This window comes from Epinephelus moara, chromosome 22 (assembly GCF_006386435.1).
Source record: "Epinephelus moara isolate mb chromosome 22, YSFRI_EMoa_1.0, whole genome shotgun sequence".
Taxonomy (NCBI): Eukaryota; Metazoa; Chordata; class Actinopteri; order Perciformes; family Serranidae; genus Epinephelus; species Epinephelus moara.
In genome coordinates, this window is record NC_065527.1 from 26,451,403 (window position 1) to 26,472,511 (window position 21,109).

Below are 21,109 nucleotides of genomic sequence, written 5' to 3' on the forward strand. Positions count from 1 at the left end.
AAACCTGGATTGACATCACACACACACACACACACACACACACACACACACACACACACACACACACACACACACACACACACACACATCTTTTCTAGCTCCTCTTTCAGCCCTTGGTATTTTTTGAGCTTCTTGTGTTCCTTCTTCTAGATGTTGCTGTCGTTTGCCACCACTGCCTTCTTCTGTTGTTTGTCCATTAACATGATGTCTGGTTGGTTAGCCATCACCAGTTTGTCAGTCTGGATCTAGAAGACCCACAGGATCTTAGCTTGGTCATTCTCAACCACCTTAGGCAGTGTCTTCCTTTCTGACCTTGGGACTTCCAGCCCATATTCAGTGCAGATGTTCTTGTACACTATGCCAGCCCCTTGGTTATAGTGTTCCATGTACGCTATTCCTGCCTCCTTCTTGAACCCTGCCATTATGTGCTGAACTGTCTCAAGAGCATCTTTGCACAGCCTGCACCTGGGGTCCTGTCTGGTGTGGTAGACCCCTGCTTCTATTGAGCTTGTACTAAGTTCCTGTTCTTGTGCGACCATGATTAGTGCTTCTGTGCTGTCTTAAGTCGAGCCTTTTCCAGTCACTGGTAGGATTTTTTGATGTCATCATCTGCAATGCTGCCTTCTGGTAGTTCAACCCCCTTGGTTCTGATTATCTTCCTGGTGTCATAAGGGCTTGTTGGGGCTTTGTACCCAATCTAAGAGTGTGAGGATGATGATGACATCCCCACGTTGACCTGTCGTCCTGGCTCCCCCTTGCAGTGGCATTTATTTTGTACCTCAATCTCTAGTTTTGAGAGCAGTTGCCCTTTGTGGATGTTAGAACACTGGGCTTGGAGTTGTGTCTTTGTTGGGTTTCGAAGCATCCATGTATCCCACAACCTCTGCATGTAGCCCATCTCGCTGGGGTTACAGTATAGTAGCATTCCAACAGGTCCATATTCTCTGCTGTAGAACACCTATGTCTTGTTCCAGTAGCCCATTTCTCATCAGGTTGCCCTAGTTCCTCATCACTTGACACAGACCTTGTTGACCCAGGCAATGTCTCAGCTGGAATTACTTTGCATTTGCAGTTTCACTCATCCCAACATAGGCTAGCAGCATTAAAAACCTGCCTAAGGGTCCAGACTGGATATGTGTTGCCCCACCTTGACCAGAATCAAACCCCTGATCTTGTTTTTTTACTCTTGTTTTCTCGTTAATTTTCAGGTAATTACTTTTTACAAATTTCTTGCTATTTTTAGTCATTTCTTAGAAAGCTGCTGATTGCCTTCTTCCCATGCTTTTTTTTTTTCAAAGGAATCAAACCAATTTGTTCAGGATTCAAAGCGTTAAGAAATTGATTTCTTCATTCATCAAGACGATGACATCACAGATACTGAAAGACTAGGCTTGCTTTCAAGGTTACAGAGACATAAAGGCTGAGACCACTTGCTTCAGCCTGGCTAACCATTTTACCAATTACACGACATGAAGGCTGCAATTTGCAACATGAGAAAATTTTACACTCATCACTAATTAAAGCAAATGCCTTACTAATGACAGATACATGAACATGCAAGAGTCCTGTAGAACTGGCAGATTTATCCACAAGGAAGTTACAAGTGACAATCTTTTGTGAAACATGACACTGCCACCATTTGGGATCAGAGTGTTGGATATGCTGACAGATTGCTTGTGTGAGAGAGACCCCTGAGTAATGTGCAATAAGGAATGAGTCCTGGAAATATGGAAATATTCTCATTACTTTGATTTGTTGGGAGGAAAGATGACAAGAATACTGTAAAACTCTTTCCACTGTGAAATAGACATCCTCAAACCTCCAGTCTGAAACACCTCAGCTACTACTTCCAACAGCACAACAATGAGGAGTTTCAGGAAATACAACCCACCAACGGTAAACCCTCCTCAGCTGCGGAGGTTGGCTGTAGCCCTACACTGCAACAACCAAAACTGGATTTTAAGCGTGGACAGCTGCAGGCCACAAAGAACTAATAAAGCTTATGGCTAGATGAAATCTTACTCCGCGAGTGAATCTCTGTCTTTCAGACACAACCTTGGGAAATAATCAGTCACAGCCATCAGAAGAACCCCAGGAGCTACACTTACCTGTGATTACCCTGACATTCACACGTAGCCGCGCAGAAGAAGTCTGAATTTTGAGGAGCTATGCGGTTACCAATTTTGTGGCCTGTAACATTAAGTAATATAACGAGCAGTGCAAAGCATTACTGTTCTCAGAAAGTAATATGTGAAGTGATAATATTACTTTTGAAAAGAGTGACGAATAATGAGTATTGTATTACATTTTTAAAGCAATGAGCCAAACACTGATTACAATGGATCTGACAATTTGGAACTGGTTCTCAACTGAAAGCAGTTCTCGGTTCCCATCCCTAAAATGTAATACATTTAGCAAGTATAATATATGTTCTTTAAAATGCTGATTTGTGTACATAATAAGTACATATACACTGTAAAGTGAAGTGAGTGACACAGTAAAAAAGAAGTAAAACATGGGACTCAATCAGAACATGGCTTGTGGCTAATCTGCATTTTAATGTAGTGCTTTTTCAATGGGCTTCACTGTTGTTACTTTGCAAGAAAAAAAAAAAAGGTTGGCTCCACCCTTGGGTTATTTCTGCCAGACAGAAATGTTTACAGGAGCTTCACCTCAATCTGCCACTTATCCACTCTGTTGATCCGTGGACTTTGGCCAGTGACCCTCCAGTCTGCAGTCCACTCCTCCAACCTCTAGACTCTCACCATCTCCCTCTCCAAATCCAAAACAATGAGGACAATTTTTCTCTCTGAGGGCTTAACAACACCTCTAACAGGGTACTGATCTACTAGACTCTCCCTCACCTGCAATTGTATTTTTGTCCTGCTGGCTACACTATATCCAATATGATGCAGTATAATTGGCTGCCATCCATTTTATATGGTCCCCATCCAGGACGATATTACATCATTCACTGCCAAGTGAGTTATTCTTTATTCACACCCCAATAAGTGGTAATAAGATTGGCTGGCCGTGGTGCTGTATCCAATAAGTTATAATACGATTGGCTGTCAGGATTATGTATTCATACTTAAATAAGTTGTGATATGATTGGGGTGCTGGTGGTTCTATATCCAATAAGAAATAATATGATTGGGTGCCAGCAGTTGTGGATTCAATAAGGTCTAATGTGATTGGCTCATATGGATTCTATATCCAATAAGGTAAAATATGACCGTCTTTCAGTGACTTTGAGACACTCAGTTTGCCAAGTACATTTACATGGACCAGAATCTGTCCCAGAGAGCTTGGCACTGCTGTAACTCCAGACAAAAGGCGAGTCAGTGAGCTTTCCAGCAGGTATTTCCCAGTCTACCTCTGCTACGTGCCAGCAGCAGCAGTTTAGGAGGCTTAGCCCACATCCATCTGCAAGCCCGCCAGAATATCGCGCCGTGTTTTCTCTGCAAGACAGCCAAGTTCTGCATCTCCTGTGTGCTCTGTTCCCTGCAAGAGAAGCTTCCACAGCGGATTTTGCATTGTTGTGTGAGGGTTTACTTTTAAAAACTACTGGGGGAAAATGTTACTGGCCCAGCTGAGGGAAGACATAAAAGGAATTGTAAAACATTTCTTTTCATAAACCATACTGGCTGCCACAATTGGGGAACCGTAATGAATTTATTTGAATTATTGCCTTTTATTGTGTCCCCACAGTGGTTTACAAGAGAGTCTATGTGTGCTTTTTTAATGTAGGAGATAAAGATTCCCCAGACCCATATTTGAGGCAGCAATAAATTTTAATATACACAGTGTCACCACACCTGTAAGCATGCTGTCAACTCTTTTAGAAGTCCAGCTTGTTGTCAAATCTTCCTTTCATTGTACAGCAACCAAAGAAATTGAATGTTAGGTAATTGCATCCAATTTGTGCAAGAAAAACACAGAAAAGGACTCCCACATCTAAACCTACTGAACAAAACTTACATGAGAAAAAAGTAAAAACCACTAAGCAGAATGCATTAAACTCTACAGAATATGAATTCAGTAAATGCACTGTTTCAGTTCAGAGTGCATCGTATTAGATCCTCCCCTGAGCACGCCAGTATGATAGGAGCTTTGAATATATGAGCTCTTTATCGTACAACCACTGACGCTACGGGCCATATACTGTAAGCACAGCACTTCCATATAACAATCAAGGGAACTGTTGTTATTCACATTCAAGCATGAAGTCTCCTCAGTGCTGTAAACTGCGAGAGAAAGACACCAGGCGTCTGATTCCTTTGTAAGCGGAGTGCAAACGGGAGGACATGTGGGTGGATGAATAACACCAGCTGTCTCCGATTACAAACAGGATGTGTCCCCTGCTAACAACAACTAAACCACCCAGTTTCAAAAATCAAGACACTGAGGTAACTTTATGCAGTTCTCCAGATTCCACATGCTGGACTGTGTTGGTTAAATGTTTGCAGTGGTTCAGTCTGCTGATGACTGGGTATGAAACTGTGCAGAGATAAAGGTTAACAGGTGTGTTTATAGTATCTTACCTCATGCTTATTACATATTACACTACTTATTTTTTCATTAGAGAAAGTGTTTTCAAAGTGTGACACTGTAGGCCTCCCTGCTCAGATAAAATTAAGACAGAATGTGGGAATATAGTTGTAAATTAGTGGATAGAGTAAAGTGTTGGTGTTCAAGGAATATAAAAAAGCACATTGATTGGAATTTATAAGACTCACAGTACTGAACAAAATTGAGGAACAAAAACAAAAAATTATATTAATGGATTTTGACCTCTTCTAGAATTATTCTTTGTCCTAGTTCCATTTGAGGGGAATTTATGATATGCAAATTCCTCCCAGAAGAGCCCCGACCAGCCAGTGAATTTGAACCCATAACTCTCTTGCTTAGCGGCAACAGTGCAAACCACTGCACCATTTTATCGGCAATAGTTTTGGCACTACAGTTTCCATTATCTGGGAGCTTTGGGTAATGTAAACAGGAAGTGTAATGCTGCAATAGAGTCAGTAAGTTCAGTGTGATGTGGGGTTTTTTTTTCATAAACTTTAAGTTCATGAATTTTTGAGTTATGGCCAAAAACGACCTTTGACCACCAAATTCTAATCAGTTCATTGTTAAGTCCAAGTCGATGTTTGTGCCAAATTTGAAGAAATTCCCTGAAGTCCTTGCTGAGATATCGCGTTCATAAGGATGGGATGGACTTGGAATGACTTGCAGGCCAGACTCTAGACTCCCTCATGTCTCTAACACTTAAAGTGTACACTAAAGTTAACTGAAGTCCTTACAACAAGCTGTTCTTGTTATAAAGCACAGAAACTTTGTCATGTCTTGATGCCTTTTCTCAGTGTATGTTGTACATTATCTGTGTAAATTCATCCTCTTCTTTTTACTCTGTACGATTTTGTGTGCTATTGTATTTATGTAACTGAATTATACCTGGAACTTTACTGCCTTCTTGGCAACCACTGAAAGAGAGACTTTATCTCAATCAGTTTTTATCTGGTTGAAGGAAAAAATAATAATAGCTGTTCCTGTTTGCAATTTGCCCTTGGACAACTATCACCGGATTACTTTCACACTGAAGAAAACATTAAAACATGATGACTCTACAGTAAGTTCTGGAGTGATAAGCAGCTAATTCTTGTATGATTTCTAAGCGGATTTGAACTTAATGATCCTCAGTGTGTAATTTACACTGAATTTAAAAATATGTATAACAGTTCTGTGTGTTCTCTTTTTTTCCAGCACATCAGCACTTACTTGTCTCTTTCACCTCACGCAGAATCTTTGTCTCATATGTCTCCCTCTGCTCCCCCCTGCCCTCCTGAGGAAGCACACCTCATAGTTTGAAAACTGCTGAATAAGATCTGTATACAGTTACGCATTTAACAGGTAGCCGAGTCTGTGTTTGTGAAGTCACAATAAAACTCCCTGAGAGAGAAATGTGATTGCATGCCACAGCTATCTGCTACATTTACATGCATAAGAACAGTCTATGGCAAGATTATGTTAATTGCCTTCATTTGATTATCACGATGAGGGTCCTTAAAAAGTAATTAATTCAGTCATTTGGTCAAATCAGATCCAACTCTAATTAAACTAAAAAAAAGTGTTCAAATATGTCGAGAAGGTCACATCAGAGGTTGACCCTGTTGATGCGCATGTGTACAAAAGTGACAACATAATGGCAAGTTATTTTTGCAAAGGCCAACATCTATTCAACTACTTTAATGCTAAACCACTCACCAGGACAATTCAATGTACAACACAATGTTATGTAAGCAGGTCAACAAAAGCAACGAGGGAAAAATGACAGAACAGCAAAAGGGATGTTCCCCTGTAGCATCTGGATCTCACTGAGCCCAACAACTCTCTTACTAAACTAACCCAGATCTCATATATATTCATATATTTGGAAATACATTAAAGGTTCTGTATGTAACTTTATACACAACAACAATAATTTAATTTCCAATGGGTGAACGGATTGTAACGTAATTTATAAACTGAGACTTTTCCTGACTTTCTCTGTCTTCCTGTCTTAGTTGCCTATGAGAGCATGTGGACCGACTTCTATGTAAAGGATTCGGGCCAAAATTGTCACGTTATGTTAGCTCCTGTGCCTTGCCTCCCTTTCATTCTGCAACAGCACCAACAGTGTGCAACAGTAGCTAACGTTATGTAATAAATGAGTCCACACATGCTGTGTCAGTTATATACATTTTGCAGCAGCGGCCTGGCAAAAACAGATCTTCACGTAGTGCCCTGTAGCAACTTCAAATCAGAGCAAGACCAAGCACCAGAGCACCAGAGGTCTGATCCTGGATCACCCTCTCCACCACCCGAAGTTCCCTCAGCACATTTCTTTGCTGCTGTTGGCTTCCAAGCTGCAATGAATCCCAGGGCTGAGGGTTTGCACCAGCTGGTCTGAGCTGCCCTCCACTCTTGGGTGATACACGTCATTTAATACATCCAGATTCCAGGGATTTTCTGGCTGGTAAATTGGCTATCTAACAATATGCAAATTTCTTTATCAGCTAACGTCCGGAGCAACTTATGCCAGATCAATGCAGTGTAGCTAAATTACAGCTGGCTGGTTAACGTAGCTTGCTTGCTCACTATTGTTACTGCAAGCAAAATACTTTCTAAATGGATTTGTTAGTTGCTGAGGTTGCCCCCAGTTAACATGATACATTATAGGCAACTGACTTAGGTGTTATGACAATCTGTGTTGATTTAGCCAACAAAAAGATGTAACAGTACAAAGCCATTTCCACTAACCAAGAGCGATGCAGTTACAGCAAACAAGCCAAGCGTAACCTGGTGTTCAGTTGCAGCTACCAAGTGCAAGCACCAGAGTGTGAGTTGCAGTTTACCTAACCGAGCCAGAGAGAGAGGTGTCACTACTAGCAAGGATTTCCTAGTCTGCTTTTTGTATATATATGCTGTACATCCATTAGCTAAATGTGATTGAAAATGGAAGTCTCACCCACAGCCATAATCACTTGCTGATACTTTCTAGTTCACTGTTCCATGCTTTAAAGACCCAAATATAGAAACCTCGGCTCATGTATTTCTTCTAATGTAATAATAATAATTACATTAATTTATTAAAACAAAGTTGACCAATATCGTGAGCAAAACAAGCTCAAAAAATAGGTTAGCTCAACCTGAGGAGTGAGATCTGGAACAAGGACTTGCAGTTTATCTTCTGTCGCAGATTGACTGCTGTGCAAATCACCTGTGATACTTTACATGTAGTGCCACGTCTGAATCTAAATGTTTCTCACCATTCTCCTTTGTGTTTCATTCTGCATCTAACCAGACTATACCCTGAGAATTCTCGTCAAGTGCTTTAAATTGCCTCTTCTTAGGGTTTGGGTCTGATGGGAACGTCTTTTATAGAAAGCCATGATAAGCAGATGGCTGGGGAGGCACTTGTCAAGGCCGGTGTAGCAGAACAGCTTTTGAATGCTGGTCTAAAGCACGATCCTTTTTTTTTTTTTTTTTTTCCCCAGAAAAGTCGATAGATAAAAACATGACAAGTTATAGCTATATCTTAAATATACAGTTGTTTGTTTGCTTGCTTTTTTACTTTTCTGTCTTTTTTTTTTTTTTTTTGCATTTTCACATTTATTTGACAGAGGACAGTGTAGAAACAGGGTAGAGTGAGAAAGAGAGGTCTCAAGACAGATGTTGCAGTTATATGCCATCCACTGTAAACTTGTCGGTGAAGATTCTCAGTCATCCAGGTCATGGTAATCGTAAGTGCTAATATCGCAGGCAACTGGACTTGCTTGCTTTTCTTGAAGACATTTCGCCTCTCATCCAAGAAGCTCCTTCAGTTCTAAATGACTGGTACGAAGTTGCAGGCTAGGTTTATAGCCTGCAACTTTGTACCAGTCATTTAGAACTGAAGAAACTTCTTGGATGAAAGGCGAAATGTCTTCAAGAAAACAAGCAAGTCCAGTTGCCTACGATATTAGCAATTACGACATCCACTGTAACCACTCGGCTACCAGGTGCTCCAGCAGCTGGCTGTTTACAGTAGAGAAACACGGTGTATTTAATGTTACGTGAACATATAAACACTCTACTTACCAAGCATGATGAGGGTGGTCGTCCCTTGCTCGTTTCCAGAAGGATAGGTGGCGTACTCGCAGGTGTACCGGCCGGCATCGGACATTTTCAGGTTAGAAATCCGAATTGACGGGTTCTGAAGACTGTCGTGGAGGAATACAACTCGGTCCTTGAAGGACGGGTTGGGGAAGCTGTGTCCATAGATAGGATGGTATACAGCGATGTTATCCCTCTGACCGTCGATAGGTTCCCATATCCAAGACACCTGATGAGAAGAGAGTTTGTGAACCAGTGGTTATTGTTTGCCCAGTGGGTTTTTGTAAAGTGCAATATCCTTTATTGAAGATTCAGGGCTGCATATGTCTAAATTTCAATTTAAAGCCGGACTAATAAGATTCATGAACACTGAGGATTTAGATTCAGACAACTTAATTAATCCCATCAGAGGCAACTGAACAGCTTGCCTTACACACATACTATGACATACAGTAACATGTAGACACATAAAAATGAGTAATTAATAAAAATAGAAATATGCCAAGGAGTCCAGTGGGATAAAGGAATCTATAAATGGAAAAAAGTTAATAATTTAAACATAAAAAAAAAAAAAGAAAAGAAAAACAATAAAATCAATAAATAAAACATTTAACAGATGAATCCATGGGGGAATAAAATATTTCAAATATCAGTTAGCCTTACAAGCAGGGAAAACATAGTTTTCAGTTCCAGTCCCTTGTGTCACACATGTAATCTTAAAGCAGATTTCAACAATGCTATTTAAACCATTCTGTCTTTAAGTGTGAGGCCGTGAAACTAGCAGACACATGAAAAGTACAGGAGGCTCTCAATAAAAAGAAGTTCTTTCAAGAATGATAGTCTAACGCAGGGGTTTTAAAAGACTGTCACTGTGGGCCCCTCCTCAGACAACTGCACCTCCCACCAACTGTAAAGCTTTGAAAGGATGTAAACAGGAAGAATAATGTTGCCAATATTGCCAGTTCAAGTAAAACTTCACCCCCCAAATGACTGTTTATGAGTCAATTACTCACCCTGTGTCTCTCGCTGCCTTGATCCGTAGTTTGTATTTTTGCACGACATTGGTGAATCTGAACTAAACCTTTAAAGCACCACAGTCACACAACTTAACTAAGTAACTGATCAAGGCAGTGGTAGACCAGCAGCTCCTGTGTTCAGAGAGCTAAAATTACTGTTTTTGTCAGTGGAGTTCGGCTTCGATGTGACCCATGTGATTCATCGAGAATTTCCTCTGTTTTTGGATTCTTCGTTCTCTATTTTCTTCACTTATTAAATGAAACACGGGTGAGTAATTGATATACAAATAGTCATTTTCTGGGAAAGGAATCCTTTACGCTGTGCATGCTCTGTTTATTTTAGACTATATTTGCTTTCATTTTGGCAAACTGGCACCACTGACAGCACGCCAAATTAGCTAGAAGTAGTTCTGGTTTTCAGTGTACCCATGGATGTACACACAACCATGATTGGATTACACTGATACTCAGGGCTGCCCCTGACCAAATTGGGGCCCTAAGCGAAATTTTATTTGGAGGCCCCCATCCCAGATGTATCATAGGTACAAAATGACCGTACAACAACTTGCCATTTAACTTGACAACCTTTACTGGCAATAACAAATGTACTGCAGATACAGTAGTTTGGCTGTATGAGTCAAATAAAATAAAAAATTCTACCTGAAATAAATAAATAAATAAATAAATAAATATTAAATAAAAATAACTTCAAACTGAAATAAATAAATAAAAAAATCTGAGTCACAAATAGCCATCAATTACTCATCAAAATAATGTAACTTCCACCACCTCAATCCCCCACCCTTGATTAAACACTGAAAATAAAATAAAAGAGGGAGACAGGTTTTTCCTATTTAATCTTATTTTGTTATATTTCTCCCTCTCCCCTCTCTGGAGGCGTCCGATCTCCCTCAGCCCTCCGCCTCTCCCACCTTAATTAAACACTGAAAACAGAAATAAAATACAGAAACATTCTTTTCTATTTTCATCTTATTTAGCTATATTTCTACCTCTCCCCTCTCTGGGAGCATCCGACCTCCCGGCCCCGCACATACCCCCAAGGCTCGGTTCTCCCCCTCCGTGGAGCCCGCCCGCCCTCCCGAGGCTCTTTTGGACGACATGTCGACAACTCTTCACCTGCTGCAGCTCTGCAAGTGCCTGTCGGCGCACCCCTCTTATTGTTCAGATGTCCAGTGCTGTCAATCATTGCAGCGACGCATGGGCGGTCAGGTCTCTTCTCTCCTTCCTCGAGCTGATTCTACGCGCGCCTCACGGTAGCGCATGTGCACATCCATTGTGCATATGCGCAAATGCGTCCCCTCGCGCAAAATGTGGCCCCCCATGGAAGATGAGGCCCTACGCACAGCGCGTGTTCTGCGTTTAGGGAGGGGCAGCCCTGCTGATACTGAAGAAAACGTGATCGTTCTCAGGCAAGTCCTTGAGTGTCTTTTGACTATAATTTCTAAGCAGTTTAAAGATGCACATCCGAGATAATGATATCTTTGGAAGGTGTCAGTCTCACTGAATCTAATAATGTGCATCATGACTGCGGTGACACTGCTGTGTGTCACAGCCACTGCTGCAGGTCAAACAGTTGACCGTGTTGGTGAGCCAGAATAACTATCTCCCCATTGTTTTAAGAGCACCAGCATGCTACAATCACTTTCAGCTCACACTTAAAGGGACTGTTCACCACTCACCTGCAGTGCTGTTTATCAGTCTAGACTGTTTTAGTGTGAGTTGCTGAGTGTTGGAGATATTGGCTGTGGTGATGTCAGCCTTCCCTCCAATATAATGGAACTAGATGGCACTCAGCATGTGGTGTTTACAGAAGATCTATACAATCAGCACAGTTTCAAGGTGGGCACCCAACATTAGTGTCACTAGTTCAGTATCTAACCAATTGGTTCCCCCTCTGTTCCTGAGATATGATATTGAGAAATGGCCAGATAAGTGTTTTCTGCAGAACATTATGATGTCAAATTGAAGTTGACCTTTGGATATAAAATGTCATCACTTCATTGTCTTATCCCATCACACATTTGTGTAAAGTTTTGTCGTAATTAGCATATGAATTCTTGAGTTATGGCCAAAAACATATTTTGTTTTGGCCAAACAATTCTAATAACTTTATTCTTGAGTCAGAATGGATGTTTATGTCAAATTGAAAGAAATCCCCTTAAGATGTTCCTAAGAAATCAGTTGTGAGAATGAAACAGATGCAAAGTCACACTGACCTTGACCTTTGACCTCTGAAATACAATCAGTTCATTGTTGAGTCCAAGTGAATGTTGTGCTAAATTTGAAGAAAGTTCCTTCAGCTACTCTTGAGATATTGCTTTCACAACAATGACACAGATGTAAGGTCACATTGACCTTGACCCTTGACCACTAAAATCTGAATAGTCTATCCTCAAGTCCAAGTGAACATTTGTGCCAAATGTAAAGAAATGACCCCAAGACATTCATGAGCTATTGTGTTCAAAAGAATGAGGCAGTCAAGGTCAGTGACCTTGACCTTTGACCCTTGACCACCAAAAACTAATAATTCCATCATGATATCCAAGTTGACATTTGTGCCAAATTTGGAGAAATTCCATTAAAGCGTTCTTGAGATTTCACGTTCACAAGGATGAGATGAGATGCATGTATATACCTCAGAGGCAGCAGTATGTAAATGGTATATACACACACACACACACACACACACACTTATATATTCATTTATGTTTATATATATATATATATATATATATATATATATATATATATATATATGTATATGTATATATATATATATATATACACACACACACACACACACACACACACACCACAATTTCTGACATTTCTTTGAATAAGTATATAACACTGTGCTGTTCCACATTTCTTGAAACCTGAAATAATTTCACTTAAGGTAGCAAAATGTCAGACTCAATTAAAGCTGTCTGACTAAGGAGCCAAGAATCCATTGCAAGATAAAATTAAAGGTCGGTGAGACTTGCAAACACTCTGTCAAGGATCCTGTTGCCATTTCAAAGAACATTATTTGACAGAGAGTACTCTTTCAGCCTTTTCTTTTTTTGATTTCTGATATGTGAATAATATTGATATCTGGTGTGGCTTTGAGAGAGGCTACCACAAGGGAGAGTACAGTGATGTTATACCAGATTGATTTTCTTTTGTCTTCACTTACCACAGTGACAGTGTTAAATACAAACTGCTGGCTAAAGTGTAAGACCAGGACGGAGGGGGAATAAAGTTCATCAATACACATTTAGCAAACATCTATTAAATTTATGACATCTGGAGGAGCAGGAGAGAGAAAGCAGAGAGGTTTGAAGGTTGCGAAGAGGAAAATGGGTTGTAACCCAGATGTCAGCACAAATTAGTGGCTCCCTCGTTAGCTATAGATTGCAGAGAAAATATCAATTTAGCCCGTCTGCAATTTCAGTTTTCGTATGTCAACAAATTGCGTATTGATTTCTTCCACAACTCAGAAGGGTGCAGATCACACCAGGACCAAAGCAGCAAACATCTCAAAGCGTTTGCTTTCGACTACTTTGTGTGTGCGTCAGAACAGTTGAGGTGGTGTCAGATCAGTTGTCATCCAGGGTTTGATAAAATAAACTGAATTCAAATAGTCGATCCGTGTGTAAAAATGGAGCCAACTCCAGCAACTCCAAGCAAAAAAAAGTGAAATATTTAAATACTGCTAAGAAACTTTTGCACTTTTAAGAAGTTTGATATCAATTTAATCTGTTTTCTGTCTAGACAATGATATAGTGGTCCAAGATGTGTTTAGCTTACTTTAGAACAAAGACTGGAAGCAGGGGGAATAAGATAACATAAGCATTCTGGCAGCTCCAATATATGTTGTAGTTAACATTTTGGACTTTGTTAGCTGGAAAACTAGCCACAAATACTTTGAACAACCTTGTGGGGTTTCTTCAAAGTTGCAAATGTTTGTGAAGCTGGCAACTCCACCATGAGGGCAGGACTTACTGCTTGGAACCAGGCCCAGCCGTTGTTGTACAGTTAATTTTAAAGATATGTTAAAAATGCAGCTTATGATTAGTGTTGTTAGCAGGCAGAAAAGCCATTTTTCCTGCTTTCATGTTTGTGCTAAGCTGAGCTAATGTCTTCTGGGGCTAAATCTGTTAAATGAACACATATACATGACGTTAATAATGATCCTCTCTTTCGGAAAATTTGGAAAGTTAGGTGCCCCCACACCCTGCTCGTCTACCTTCCAGAAGACTAAAGAGGTCAATATGCTCCAAACTAAGTGTTCATCAGATTTTCAACAGCGTCATTGTTGGCTGCATCCCACTGGCCAGCTGTGTGGAGGTGAGAACTTTTCTCTTAAGAGCTCTTTTGTCATTCAGCACACAATAACGCTGTATGTAATAACAAGCACAGCACAATGAATGCCTTTCCCCTGCTTCCTTGCTTGAGCCAAACACTTCCTTGAGCTTCCTCTGCTGAGTGCAGTCACCAAGCACACACATTGCTGGTCAGTAAATAATGAATATGACAAGTTGGATTTGAAGGGATAGTTGGGATCTTTTGAAATGGGTTGTATGAGGTACTTATCCATAGTCAGTGTAATACCTAGAGTCGATGGCAGTCAGCACACTTCCAGTTTGGAGAAACAGGCAGAAGTCCAATACGGAAGCTAAGCTATGTACTGCTGCGGACATAGGGCAGCAAAAAAATGTATTTTAGCCACTTCAAAAAAGTCAATATCAGTTTAAGTGTACTCTATGTTGAAAATATTTTTTCCACTCTACCTTGATGCATACAGCCTGTTGCAACGGGGAAGCTCTTAGTGGCATCAGTTCCCCATCTATGCTCTTGTCAAAGCCACCAGACTCCATTGACAAACAGTAATTTTAGCTTGCTGAATACAGGAGCTGCTGGTTACTGCTGCCTCAGTCAGTCAGTTTGTTTGTTATTGTGTGACTTTGGTGAATCTGAACTAACCCTTTTAAATGCCAAAGTCAAACTAACTAAGTGATCGAGGTAGTGGTAAACCAGCATTCCCTGTGTCCAGAGATAGAGATGTTAAATTACTGTTTTTCCTAATGGAGTGTGGCTTTTAAGAGAGCAATAAAACGTTTCACATCTGATATCACTGTCTGATTTCAAGGTAATGTGGTGAAAATATTCTACATACAGTATTCACTTAAATTGATTTTTATACCGTCCACAGCAGTATGTTTCTCAGCTTTCTAAGCTGCTTGCTTCTTCAAACTGGGGGCATGGTGACTGACATTAACTGTAGCTAATGCACTGACTATGGATAAGTACCTCATACAACCCCACTTCATAACATCTGTACTATCGCATTAAGACAGAAGTGTCAAACCCATTTAGTTTATGGGCCACATACAGCCCAATTCGATCTCAAGTGGGCCAGATCAGTCAAACCAATGCAAAGTAACCTATAAATAACAACACCTCCAAATTGTTCCCTTTCTTTTAATGCAAAGAAGTACATTCTGAAATGTTCATCCACTTATAAAACAGATGGTGAGCAGCCTGAGATGTCTTAAGAAAACTTTCAACAGTGGTTGCGTTCGGAAATACTTACTCTGAGTGCTGGAGTGCACTCCGGCAAAACCTGGATTGTTTGTTAATTTGGAGCACTGTTAAAATGTACCATTGGGTTTATCAGAACACCACAATCTCAGAGCAGCAGAGCGTACTCTGGGCACTGTGTCTGGAGAGAACGGTCCGTTTCTTTAAACAACATGGCCCTCATTTTAGTGTCGAGCGTCAGATTGCATTTACAAACACACCCAATATAGCTCAGATTTTACATGTCAAGTTCTCTAGTTTAATTTGCTCCTGAAACTCAGCACCTCTTGGTCTTCACATGGGCATCAATATTAATATAGGGCAAAATATATGTGCAAAGTCATGGAGTGGGCCAGATTGGACCCTTTAGGCCTGGTCTGGCCCGTCGCTGTATGCTTGACACTCATGGTTAAGGTCTTAGTTGGACCTGGTATAGCTGTTTCCCCATGCTACAGAGTATTCCAAGAAGAAGGAAATTCAAAGCAAGATCGCTTCTTTGTCCAGCCTATTTCCCCCAAACATAACTGAGCTCAATATAACATCAGTATGAGATTTTGATGATTTTCTCATCCTTCTTAAATTTGGCTCCTGGTAAATAGTAAAAAGACAACTTAATTGGCAAACAAATGAGGCTGCTAAATTTCAGAAATTAGTCTCAATTAGATCAAATTCAGGTCTCAGCTCTGTGTATTTAATCTGTTGTCAGATTTGAGAAACCTCTGAGAAGCCTATGAGCACAGCAAAAGAACTCCTGCTGATTTATTCTTTAGCTCTTTATTTCTCCTAAGGGGGGGGTTAAGGAGGAACAGATCAGAATTTAGTAATCTCCGAAGAAGCAGATGATTTATTTCTGATGCGACAAAGAAAAGACCACGGTGAGCAGCAAACTTTTCCCTTCCTTTAACAAAGCAAAATGTGTGCCGTTAATTTCTTGTTGGCACATTCTTCTTTTGTCTGCACAAGAAAATGTCACAAAGGACAGCGGTACCTATTTGACCTCATCTTCTCTTTCAATGACTTCACTCCATTAGACACAACTACCTTGTCACTCTTACTTTGACACTCTGAGCTTCAGTGCATCAAAAGCCACAAAAAAACACAACGCCATGTTCCATCGTTCTACCTGTGTGAGTTTGGTCCGGCCGCCTCCATCGATAAATTCGCAGGTGAGTTTAACAGACTCTGTGGGATACGCCTCCAGCTCCTCGTCGACTCGGACTTTCTGAGCCCCGATACCTGGAGGCAGGAAAAAAGGAGACGGAGAGGGAAATTATGCATCGTCCATGAAACCAATACTGTTTGAATAATTTAACATGTTTGTTTGTATTGGAACTAAAAGAGGGACTTGAACAAACACAGACTGAGAGGGAGAAGATTGAGAGAGAGACACAGAGAGAGAGAGAGAGCACTCTGGTAACAATGGAGTATTAGCATTTCATTATGAATCTGATGTTTTTTAAATTAAATTGCTGTGATTAATGTTTTTCCCTCCCACTCATTTTGGTATTGTCAGAAGGAAGGATCAACTCTCTGATTTTGTTCTAGACAATTTAAAACAAGGTTATAGAGAGGCGTGAGGGAAACTGACAGATACAGAAATGAGGGGGAATTAAGAAAGAAAGTGAGAGAGAAAACTGAGAGTTCTTTCAAGAGACAGTAAAAGAGCATTTGAATCATGAGCCCTTTGATAACAAGCCTGAGGCAGCGTGTAAACCAGCTTCCCTTTAACTAGGCCCTCCTCATTACAATAAAGCTCGTCTACCAGGAGGCATCGCTAGGGGGCGAGCCTTCAGGAACACTGCAGCCGCTCCAGCTTTTTTTAAATGCATTTGAAATATGGTGGAAGGCACCTGTAAGTTTTCGCTTGAGCATGAAAAACAGCGTTGAGAGAGCGGGGCCGGTCAGCCGGTTAGCTTCCCCATCTGTTCAAACTCAAAACAGAGATGAAAGGAGGATGGTCAGAGTCGAGCACTGTCTCAACACCTTGCACTACCTGCTGACCTGCAGGCTGTTGCAGAATACAGAGTTTAAATTGGACGAGTGGAACGACTTTTCTCAACGTTCGTCTCTTACTCTGAGATCAACGGAGTCTACTGTGTGCAGCCGCCTGCTGCCGGGGCCCAAATCATGTGTTGCAAGACTTCTTTTGAACCTCTCTTTTTACATTTTTGTAAGAGCGTAGCTGTGATACCCTATTTTTTTTTCCCAAACAAGATTCAGTGTTGCTACCAATCCTGTCAGGTCTCTGCGTACTAATACACTCAGGAGAGCCGGGCTTCCACTGAATCTCAGATGGATTTGACAAATAAAACTGATGTAGCAGAAAATACATTTGCACTTTCAACGGAAACTTCCACTAGTTTGCATGTGAGAGCAGCAGGAAACCCTGAGCATTCTGCTAAACAACAAGATCACAAAAAACAACTGGATACTTTATAATGGATGCAAGCCTTGTCTTTGTTTCATTAAAAGCACTTCAGCAGCTAACTTAAATTGTCCCTGCCTCCTAGCAGTGGCTCTTTTTTTTTTTTTTTTTTTTGGAATTGGTTGTCAACAAGTAGCTCTCAAGCAGTGGGACAAATCAAAGCAGTTGTGCCATGTTAAAAAAAAAAGTATATATTTAAAAACAACTAATTACATATTTCAAATTTGTAGAAATTAATGAACTTTAATGAACTTGTAATCCTCGTCATTAGGAGATGGAGGAAGAGCGAAAATGACTCAAAGATTATAAATAAGAAAAACAAAACAAAAAAAGGATCAGAGAACTTGTAATCCTTTGTTAATGCAATCTAGTCCAGCTGCTGGATGTGTTTGGCAGCTTCCATATGCAATCAAGTGACATTTCTAAAGAGTCTCTGATTGTTCGTGCCTTGGAATGGAGTCATTCTGCCACAATGAACCTCATCATCAAACCTCTCGATGCTCACTTTAGTAACTCCAACACATAATGATGCTTTTGCTTTTTCTCCCTCCGCTTGCCCCCGCTCCTTTAACTGCTCTCTGCTTGGCAGTCAAGCAGTGATCCAGACCCCTACCATGAACCCCCTGCTGACCCGGGATCAAATCCCACCAAGGTCTTTTCTCCACCGCCTCCCCTCTGCCCTCTCAGCCAGCCTCTGCGTCTGTAAAGATAAAATTCTTGCGGGGAGCCGGCCTCTCGCTCTCTCCACAAGAAAAGGGGATAAGCGCTCGCTAACCGCTAGCTAGCCCCGGGTGGTTCCAGTGAAAAAGCCTCTTAGTGTGTGAGGGATTGATTAGGACAATATGCTACATGCCGCAGCATGGAGGTGAATGGGGCTGGCTGGGGTTTAGTCTGTAAATCAGCTGTAAAACACAGTCACAAAGAATGTGAAGTGTGTGTGTGTGTGTGCTGCAGAGAGTGTTGAGTTGTTTGGGATTTATAGCATGTATGCAGCCACGTGTCCACCCATGTGTGCATTGTGTGTTGTGAAGGTGTGTGCATGTGCAATTACTGTACATATGAGTGTGTGTTTGCAAAAATCAGAGAATCTTGTAATGTAAGTGCAAATGAGGCTGACTCAGTCATTGAACCACAGCCTCTACCCTGAGGGAGACAATGGGCTGTCGAACTGGTTAGCCATTCCTACTGTAAGATAGTAGCACACACAAACACACACACGTATATGCACACTACAGTAAAAATAAACAAGAATAGCAGCAACAGGCCAAAAGTTCATCTCAGTCTGTGTTATTTGCCTCCTCTTCCGTCACATTCTTCTCCTCCTTTTTTTCTTCTCTTGTGCACAAACACACAGATTAATTTCCCCCCAATTAAACACATCAACACACAACTCCCACTGTGCAAGAAGAAGCAGAAACACACACACACACACACACACACACACACACACACTAGACAGCCTCACCCAAGCCATGAATCACATAAAGCTCGGGGTTATTCATAGTGGTCAATGAAATCTCTTCTGTGACGCAGGAGGGAAAATATGAGAGCAGATACAGAGAGAAAAAAAGAGAGGAAGATGTGGATGATGGAGAAAGAAAAAAGAGGTGGTTAAAACCGAAAAGCGAAACACTGAAAAAGTCAGGAAGAGTGTAAAAGGCGTCTGAGAAAGGAGGGGAACGTGAAGAAGAATCTATGGAGAAGGATAAATGCAACAGAATAAAAGAGCAAGGCAGGAAAAAGTCTGGAAGAAGGTTTGAAAGAGTAAAGCAACTAAAGGAATGACTAAAGCAGAGAGACTGAAGGCGATGGAGCTGCAGGGGGAGACTGAGGGAGGAAACGAAGAGGGATGATTTAAAACCAGAGAGAGCGGAGAAGAATGAAAGGAGGCCACAGAGTGGAGATATGAGATATGACCATAGAGAGATATGAAGAAGAGAAAAAGTAAAACACTGAAAGAGTGAAAAGGAAGGGAGCAGAGAGCATGAGATCGCATCCGATATGATTCATTTCCTCAGAGTCTGGATCCAAAAAGCCCCATGGAGACCGAGCAGCCTGGCTCAGAGAGACGAGATGAGCGAAAGCAAGAGGATGAGGAAAGTTTCTCTCTCGCTGTTAGCGCAGACCTACATGACCAACTTGCTCACAAAAAAGTTTTATTGGGTGTGTTTTTTTTTTCCTCTCTTTTACGGGTCAAGAATCTGAGCTCATACTTTGTTGCTGTTAAACACTGTAGATACATACTGGAAGTGTGTTTTCAACTTTGCCATTTGGTTTGTCTGATTGTGTGCAACTATAGAAACAATATATTTGTCTGGGGAACATAATCTGGAATCAATATTTTATTTGAGCTGTAGGGAGTGTGACTTTCGCTCACAACAGCTGAAGTTGTAAGCGAAAATACTAGAGGCTTCTTAAGGAAAACACCCAAACTTTGCAGACATGTAGTATTTTTAAAGGGGCATTCCACTGATTTCACTCGAGAAGTTTAGTTTAGTCCTCACAAGCAGGTGGGTGTAGGTGTTTTCAAACCAGAGGTACTTTTTTGTAGTTCTCAGAACTCCCCTTTTTGTCGTGTCCACACCTCAAGAACTGGAAATGATTGTAGTTTCTAGAACGCCTTTCTTTAAGCTCCTATTACACTTAAGATACTCTCTCAGCAAAAGAGGAACCATGAGTGATGTTAGTGTACGGTGACTGGTCAAACACAGCCAATGTATCACTGACTGCCATTTTTTAAAACCTGTTAGCTGTGTAAGCAACAGACAACACACACATAAAAAAAGAAAACACAGACAAATGAATCGGCAGTGAAGTCCAGGCTTTACTGAGCACATATGCGACAGGGGGAAAAAACAATGCGATTTTGATTCTTCACAGTGAAATGTAAGAATCTCTGTAAGTGTCTTATGTGGCAGTGTAGGGGCAGTGTTGGGCTAAAAGAACTCAAAATATGCCATTTATTACTCATTAATCTTTTTAAAAGCAATGTTTTACTTATTAGTCTACTCCCTGACAATAGTAATTTGGTACAATTATAGTCATATTACCATTTAGTTACACCCCGCAAAGTGAGTAATTGCATGCTTTCTCCTCAAAAGAGTTCGCATTTGCACCTCTGTGTGAATATCAGAGAAATCTCCGGTGTGTACGACTATGGCTGGATAGCTTGCAAATTATTTCTGGGGGGGTCTTCTGTTGCCCGTGACAAGTATTTTCCCAAGAATCTGTCTGAGAGATGGGTAATCATATAGAAGGTTAACATTTCATCCACCACATATTGAGCCACAAGCTTCATTAATTCTCTGTCTCTTGTAGCCTGCAGCTGTCCATTAAAATCCAGTTTTGGTTGTTAAGCCAGTGAAGGGCTACAGCCATTATCTGTGGCCTAGAAGGACTCACCTTTGGAGGGGGATGTATTTCACGAATCTTAATGTGTTGTGCTGTT

At 40.9% G+C, this 21,109-nt stretch overlaps 1 protein-coding gene across 4 annotated transcripts in view; it reads right to left on the reverse strand.

Moving 5' to 3' along the window:
- The window catches only part of pvrl2l (PVR cell adhesion molecule related 2 like), a 433,542-nt gene that overhangs the window by 244,534 nt on the left and 167,899 nt on the right, over window positions 1-21,109 (reverse strand). For all 4 annotated transcript variants that reach the window (XM_050034267.1, XM_050034266.1, XM_050034268.1 and 1 more), the window contains exons 2-3: window positions 16,360-16,472; window positions 8,623-8,866 (exon numbers count right to left, since the gene is read on the reverse strand). In XM_050034267.1, the coding sequence (XP_049890224.1) occupies window positions 8,623-8,866; window positions 16,360-16,472 (357 nt within the window). The remainder of the gene's footprint in view (window positions 1-8,622; window positions 8,867-16,359; window positions 16,473-21,109) is intronic.